Genomic DNA, 7896 nt, shown 5'->3' with positions numbered 1-7896 from the left:
CAGGGTCAGTCTAAATTCTGAACAGACTGAAATGACTGCAGGGCTGTCAGCTGCTTTTACATCCTTGAGTTTTATTGAATATTATACTGGGCAGAGAAATGGTCTCCATTTAGGAACAATTTGTGCTGTTTCATGAGGTGACTGCCTAGTCGTTTGTCTTCCACAGTAGCTCTCATGGGAAAACAGAATCTTTCCTTGTAATTTTACTCATGGATATCTTGCAGAATTTCCATATCCTTAAGTTTTACCTTTCTAACGCAAAAATAGCAAAATTTCAGGTTCTTTGCTTAGTCCCCCAAAAGTTGTAGCAATTACAGAAATACAAAATGACTACCATATGAGAAGCTAAATGCTATATTTGAGCTTGTGTGACAACCTTTGGATCTTCCAGACAGCTCTTAATTTGCCAAGAAGGAGTAGTTTTCCTGGAGAATTACTGAGCCAAAGAATTGGGGTAACAATGGCTCAAAAAGTTGAGCCTTCTAAAACCAACTTAAAAACCATGGAAGTTTCTCCTTTCAAATAGGAGAATTAAAATATTACAGGCATATAAATTTCAATTTTGAAGTAATGAGCAATGTTAGGATAGTGAAGAAATCATTTCCCCTTCTATGAGTTTTCCTTTTAGCTACCAGCATTCCTGCGTTGCTGGTGATGCTGTCAGCACCTGCAGGAAGCAAGTGGTGGGAGGAGGTGGATTGCCAAGGACACAGTGGCACATCTCAAACAGCAGTTAACTACTCCAAAATGTTTTAAATCAGAGGGGCATAGTAAGGGGAGGAAAGGAAGGAAAAATACCACCCCATAGCATAAATAAGCCAGGAAGACGCTCTGTTGGAGTACAGTCTGTTGGGAAAGTTCTTGACCACAGACAAGCAGAACACCCAACCAACAGACTTGTAAATCCAGGGATGACTGAGAAGCTCATGGAAAACACGAAACCATTACAGCTGGTTGTAGTGCCATCTTGACAGAGGAAAACATTGAGGGATTGATTTCTGTTGCTTAAGCTAATAAATGCTTGTGGTCAAGATGAGGGACACTATGACTCTTTAGAGGCCAAGAAATTACGGACTAAAACACATAAGAAAAACAATGTAATTCTAGTATTAGGTGATCACAAATTCATGAAGGTTCAGAGATCTTCTATGTCTATGCATCTAAATAATCAGTCTTAAGTTAGCTACAGTAAAGATCTAATTATTCCTTCTGCTTCAGCTACCTCCCTCTCCCCTTACTATTTTGTGGCAGAGTGCTGTGGACTATTGCTACAGCTTCAAATTTATGACTAATTGTTCTTAAATTATTAAGTCTCCAAATAGGGTGTCTTTATCTACCTGTAGACACATTCTGTCTACCTTCATCAAATTCCTTTTCAACAATCTCGCCCTCAAAGCACCATTTCCCCTGAAATAATTTTAACATCCCCAAAAATCCCTTGTTTTGCAAAGTGGAGGATTTAAAAAAAACCCCTTCATCCTTCCTCCTAACTAGAACAGGATGTGCAAAAACTTTGATTTATATAAGCCTTCCTGGAAAGCATGAGAGAAACTCTGGAATCAGTAAAAACCACTGTGTAAAAGCATAAAGAAGTCAACTTTCTGTGAAAGTACATTGCTCTACCAGGATACATTAAGAAGACAAAATTTCAGGCCTCGGTTTTACAGAAACTGTACAAAATACAATAAATAACTGGGATTGTTCTCTTATGTCACTTTAGTTAACTGAGTACATTCAGTAGGATACATGCATGGATTATTTGGCAAAGCACTGATTTATTTCCTACATGAATTACAGAAACTGATGTCCAAATTTTAAGAGTTGTATGGATCACCTAAAAAAATTTAAAATAACAAGCCTTACTTGATCTACAAGCTTACAGAATTTAGGGCATAGGAAATGCAAAAGCAAGAGGATGATGTGGAACAAGGTCCTTTAGGTTCAGTTGGTGTGCAACAGTTCCCTGTCACTGCATGCTACCAACACCTATTATTCAGCTGACACCAGCAAGCCAGGCAAAGCAGTACTGAAGTTTTATTTGCACAGCAATTTTAAACTTGACACTGAGGTTGGACTGCAGTAATAAACTGTAGGACTTAAGGGGAGAGTAGTGAAGCAAGAGTGAAAGTAACACACTACCTCTCTCTGCACCCTCCATTGTGCTCAGTGGATACAATGGGCACGTGCAGCACTTTAAAAACTGGAGTAGCACTAGAACAGATGTTTTCACTGCTCTTTTACCAAGCATGAGGTGAAATAGGAAGCAGGAGAACCACTTGTGCTGCAATGCAATATTTCAAAATATAATGAGTAGATAAGTGCCCAGTTTTCATTCTCTTGCTGGTAACCCAGGTGGCATTGTCTGTGGCTGTGCTGGTACAGGGCGAGGCTGGTGTTTGTTCCTGCGTCTTCAGTACCTGCAAAAGCACTGTGGGTTACTAAATAACCATGAGACCTAGCTTCAGTGGAATCTATGAATTCACCCTTAAATATAAACTCAGAGCAGAATTTAAGACAGTGATTCCTAAGGAAGTGAGGATGACAGAAAACTTACTCCAACTGTGTTGTCATTTCCAGAATTACACCCAATGCCTCAGAGAGCTGGTACTGGATCACTTTGCATAGCTCTTCACTGAGTCAGAACACGGCAACTGGCAGTCTGAGCAATGAATCATGATCTGATGGCAGCACAAAGCTCTCACAGCTATCCTACAGCTGAACTCTTCCACATCAACCCATACACTAATGCACCTCACAGGAATTTACTTCACTAACTCAACAGTGAGACCTTTTGTCAGTGAATCATCAGTTCTCTTCCCTTGTAAAGCAGAGTGTGCTACTTGTCCACATTGCACAATTAGTAATACACATAAAGAGACTCAGGGAATGTTCATGACAAAGGCAGAATAATAACGATTATACATCTAGATGGATATATATAATATATAATTTAAAATTTTATTTTAAAATTTTGCACATACACTTCTTCAGTATCCTCCTCTTTTGTTCATTGCACTGAAAAGTTTCAAAAAACACAAAATATATCCCTTTACTAAACATTTTTTGTTCTTAGATTACAAAAAGATTAACATTTCACAGTCACAAAGCAGAAGTACATTGGTCCAAAATAATCTTCCTCCAGCAGGTCCTCCTTTCTTCAGGACATACAAACCCCAGACAGTTGTACAGATCTCAAATTAAGATATTAAGATGAAGTGCCCATTGAAGGAAAGAAAAATGTGGCAGCTATTAAAAAAAATCAAAATAAGATGCCTATGAAAGAGCACCAACAGCAATGGATTAAAAAGAAAAAAAAAGAAAACAGAATGAGCATGGAGGTGGAGAAGGGCATCCTCCTTCAAGCACATCACAGGTAGAAATACAGCAGCACAGTTACAGCATCATTTGGTCACTCTCTCTATGACAGCCACATCACTGAGTCTTCATCTAAGACACATGGAGGAAAACTATTTACATACCTCAAATGTCCGGGAGGAACAACAATTCCACACAGTTTGCCACTCATGTTTGATAGAAAAATGCTGAAAGTATTAGTACATAAAATGTAAAATAAGAGGAAAACACCCAAGCTGGAAGAAACACAGCAGATTTGCTCGAAGCATGTAGTGTTCTTTAAAAACCTAGCAGAAGTTCAGAGCCAAAATCTGCCCAAACATCAAGAGCAGTTCTTCAGAAACATCCTGGAGGGAACAGAGTTCACAGTACCTCACAAACCTCTCATCATATTTCAACATGGAAGTAATTGTAAATGGAAATCTACTATTAACAGCAGATTCTGCCCACTTCTCCTTTAGCCTGTTAGCCCTGTTGTTTTTTTAGAACTTATTAAAAAAATTCTCTCTCCAATGTGAGGCCACTGAACAGCAGCCCTCTCAGACAATACACTTTTGTGTTCATGAAGGAAGCATTTTTGTCTTAATGCACCAAAAGATGGTTGTGTGCCTTACATAATCAGTTGTAAATTAAATTTCTAAACACCTTCTTCATCAAATTAAATAAAGAAAATTTTAGGTTAGAAAATTGTAGGTAGTGCAAGAGAAAAATATCTGAAATGGCTGTTCTACTTTCTGCAACAGTACTTCTAGGAGAATGGTAAAAGCTTCTTGGTTTTGAGTTGCTAAAAATGGGACGGGACTAGGCAGGAGAAGACAGTGTTACACTGCAGGTAACTCCATTACTGCTGCCTTTCCTTGCCATTATTCAAGGAAGGACAAGAATTTGCCCAACTTTCTAAGCAGTGCCTATGCATAGGCAAGGCAGAGCATTGTGTGCAATAGCAGTATGAATGCAGATGTAACTCAGGACTGAGGTTCTCTGCTGCTGAGGCTGAAACAATTTTGGATACTAAGGGAACTTGACTGGCAAAACCCAGAGCACTGCTGGCATCAGGCAGTAACTAAGATGACATGCCAGGGATCTAAAATTTGGATTTGGTGCCTAACTTGCTCCAGTTTGAGGACACAATCTGTCTGCTTCTAACTTGGGAGCTTCACTGAGCCCTAGAGCAGCTGCAAGTCTGAACACGGCGATACCCATCCTGCACCCATCCAAAAAATGGCATTGTGCACCAGGGATCCTCCCTGCCATCAGTGTTTTCTAATGCTGTGTAATGCAAAGTAATTCAGCCTTTAAAGAGAATTTGAAGTCCTTTTAATTATTCTTGCTTCTCACACAATACCTCCCCAAAAAATGACTCCTGCCTGCTATTTCTGTGAGCCTTAGGTGTGTATATGTATTTATACCATGCCTTGAAGCAGAGCACGACCCCAGCTCAGGGATGCAAGAAGCTCCTACTGAAAGCAGGTAAAAGTGAAAGCTCAAGTACTAATGCATGGATCAGAGATGTGCCAGACACTCCAGGGAGGAAAGCACCCAAATGTGTAATAGATACTTTGCAAAAAAGCAAAACAGAAAGCGTCACAGCATATTTTCAGTCACATACATCTGAGTAGAAAACCTTTTATTAAAGTTCTCAGAATTCATTAATTGATGCTAATTGATGTTAACTGTTGATACTGTATTTCTGCCCTTTCTGGGAGAGGGGCTGACAGTGAACGTAACTCGTCCTTGGGCCAAGTCACTGCAGAGAAGCTCTGACTGATGGCAATACCTCAGATGAACAACAAACACTGTGCAGGCCGATTCACCAGCCCACCAGATCATGCTCTGAGAAGCCACCTGCCAGTTTGCTCCCACCAAGTCATGCATTTGGCTAACCCACCCCTTCAGGGGTATGTTTAAAAACACCCCTGAATGAGAAGGTGCCTTTTCCATTGCCTTGAAGTTTCACTTTCAAATTTTGGCAAATGCTACACTGGAAATCTATTTCCACCACATTGCACTCAATGGTTTTATAGTGACTGCTATGTGTGTTGACACCATGTTACCAAATGAAGACCAACAGTGCATGAGCACTGAAATACTTGACTTGGGCTTTTCGTTGGTACCAGCAAGCACCAGCATCTTTCCTGTTCAGATGATTTCACCAGATCTGCCAGCACTAATTTCTTTGTGAAAGAGGATCTGAATTGCTAGAGGACTACACAACTGCATTTGTGAAGAGACAACAGGAGTTGCACAGAGCATGAAAAGCATGTTTACCAGTTTATTAGGCCAAAAAAAAAAAGTGCAAGAGAAGATCTCTTGCTTAAACTTTAAAACATATGAAGGGCCATGTGAAAAATATTCTAGACTCCAAGCCCCTCTTTTCACCCAGATGCACACAGAAAAAGAGGTAAAGAGAAAAAAAAGTATGGAAAGAAAGCATGAAAACACATAATCAGATATGCCATTGATTTATACTGAAGCTCTAGAATATAAACCATCCATTTTCTGTGCAGCTTTACCACATGAGGCACTGGGGAACCTATGGAACACTTTTCAGGTTAAAATCATGCAGCTTGCTGCAATGTTTGAGCTGTTCCACTCTCCACATTGTCTGCTTTCATCCTGAAACTCTTCTGGGTCTAGAGATTTGTAGAAGAGTAGTTTAAATCCACCAAACTGTACTTCCAGATGCAGTCAAATACAGCATCTGGGTAGCTGCACCACACTCAGGCTGCGTCGTGTTTACAGAGCACATCATGAATCACAGAACTGGCAAGCTCTCTGGGCCACACCTGCTCAGGAGAAAGTCTGCAAAGGGTACAGCATCTCTTTCTCTTTTGGGAAGGACATAACGTTTGTGAGCTCTCTAGTCAGTGCCCCACAATGATGTCAGCTCCTGGTCTTTTTTCTTATCAAAGAAGTACAAACCAGATGAACAGCTCCACACCAATGTGCTCTGGGCACAAATGACGTGGAAGTTGGCTCCCCAGCCAATACCTGCCTGTATGCTAGAACTTCCTGATTTTGTTTTCTCTTAAATTGCTGCCAATGAAGTAAGAGAGCTGCCTGCCTGGACTAGGCAGCCAGGTTACACTGCAGACTTGCTCACTTGTTTCTCTCTGGACTACTGCTTTCACGTCAAGAGTGTTTTACACAAATTTTCTTCACTGCAAAGAAAAGAGCTGCTGAATCAAGCCAAGGGCTTGTATCTTTCAAAGTCATCTTGTGATCTTTGACTACAGTTCTCAATGCCAAGATGACACAAAGTTTTAAGCTGTCCCTTTCTGATCACTGAAGTCGAGCAGGTGAAGGTATACTTGAATAATAAGTGAGGCAGGAAGAAGTGAAACACCTTTGAAATAGATCATGATCTGGGCTTCCAAATTGCTCATGAGAACAATACCACTACTTCAAGTAGGAGTCCAACTGAAAGCACACTCAGGAGCCCAAACAAATTTACTAAATCTCAACTGATGCAAAAATTTTATGGTCAGGGATCCTTTCAACAGGATAAAGCAGGCAGAACCATTCAATGAATATAAATCTCTGATCCCAAAGAAACCACGGCCTCCAGGTAAACATCACATAAAGCTGAGTTTGCATGCTCTGTATAATCATGGTATACACACAACAAGAAATCTTGACAAGTAACTCCTCACACCAGAATAAATTCTGCCATACAGGACTGTGACCTATTTCTCCTGGACAATTTTGCAGGTGACTGTTTTAGCTGCAGTAAACAGGTATAGTCACACTGAAACCAATTTCAGTTTTCCTACTAAAATACAGGAGGTATAGTCTACTGAAGAAGAGACAGGAGAGGAAAATGGGGGCTCAGAGGATTACACGAGTTTGAAGTTGTCCATAGGTAAGCCATGAATACAACTTTTTGAAGGAAGAAAACTCTTGAGTGTCATATATGTATATATATATATTCTTAAATGAGATGTGACCCAAGCCCCCTTCTGAATATTTGGGGATGGATTTCAGGAGCCTCCTTGGCTTCTGATACCCCCTTCTACTTTCACAACTGAAATGGCTCTTTCAAGCTACATGGTAAACTGAGAAAAAAATTAATTCCCCACCCCACCTAGAGGGATGACAGAATCCATAATATGCTAGCAGCATTTAAATCCCATTCCTGTTAAGCACCAAAACCATTTCTGTAGGGAAATTGGAATCTTAAGGGTTATCTTTAATCATATACAGTATATGTGCAGAGCCCTACCTTTTGGGCAGAAAAATACCCCTCCAGCATTAGTTTTGACTAGATTACATCAATTGGAAGTGTCCTGGTCAGACCACCAAAAGCATATTGTCTCTTACAGGCCCTTCCCAAAAAGTTCCCCATCCTATAACCACTCTTGATGCTCCTCTCACGACTGTTTGTTCCCGTGTATCAAAGGGATGACGTAGACAGAGATGTCGTCTCCAGAGCCCAGCCTGTCGTTGGATATCCGCCAGCCCCGGTCCTTCAGCACTCCCCTGGCTCGCATCACCAGGTCCTGCGCCGCCAGCGTGTACCTGTGGAAAAGGCACAATACAGCC

The 7896-nt window shown here is 40.7% G+C and overlaps 1 protein-coding gene across 2 annotated transcripts in view; it reads right to left on the bottom strand.

Moving 5' to 3' along the window:
• Window positions 1–2746: 2746 nt before the first annotated feature.
• PPM1H (protein phosphatase, Mg2+/Mn2+ dependent 1H) overlaps window positions 2747–7896 on the bottom strand; it is a 133789-nt gene continuing 128639 nt past the window's right edge. The window contains exon 10 of one of the 2 annotated variants that reach the window (XM_032105532.1): window positions 2747–7872. In XM_032105532.1, coding sequence (XP_031961423.1) covers window positions 7725–7872 — 148 coding nt within the window. In that variant the 3' untranslated portion in view covers window positions 2747–7724. The remainder of the gene's footprint in view (window positions 7873–7896) is intronic. The other variant, XR_004239575.1, reaches the window with a different exon arrangement.

Source organism: Corvus moneduloides, chromosome 4 (genome assembly GCF_009650955.1).
Source record: "Corvus moneduloides isolate bCorMon1 chromosome 4, bCorMon1.pri, whole genome shotgun sequence".
Taxonomy (NCBI): domain Eukaryota; kingdom Metazoa; phylum Chordata; class Aves; order Passeriformes; family Corvidae; genus Corvus; species Corvus moneduloides.
This window is presented reverse-complemented; position numbering and strand designations above follow the sequence as displayed.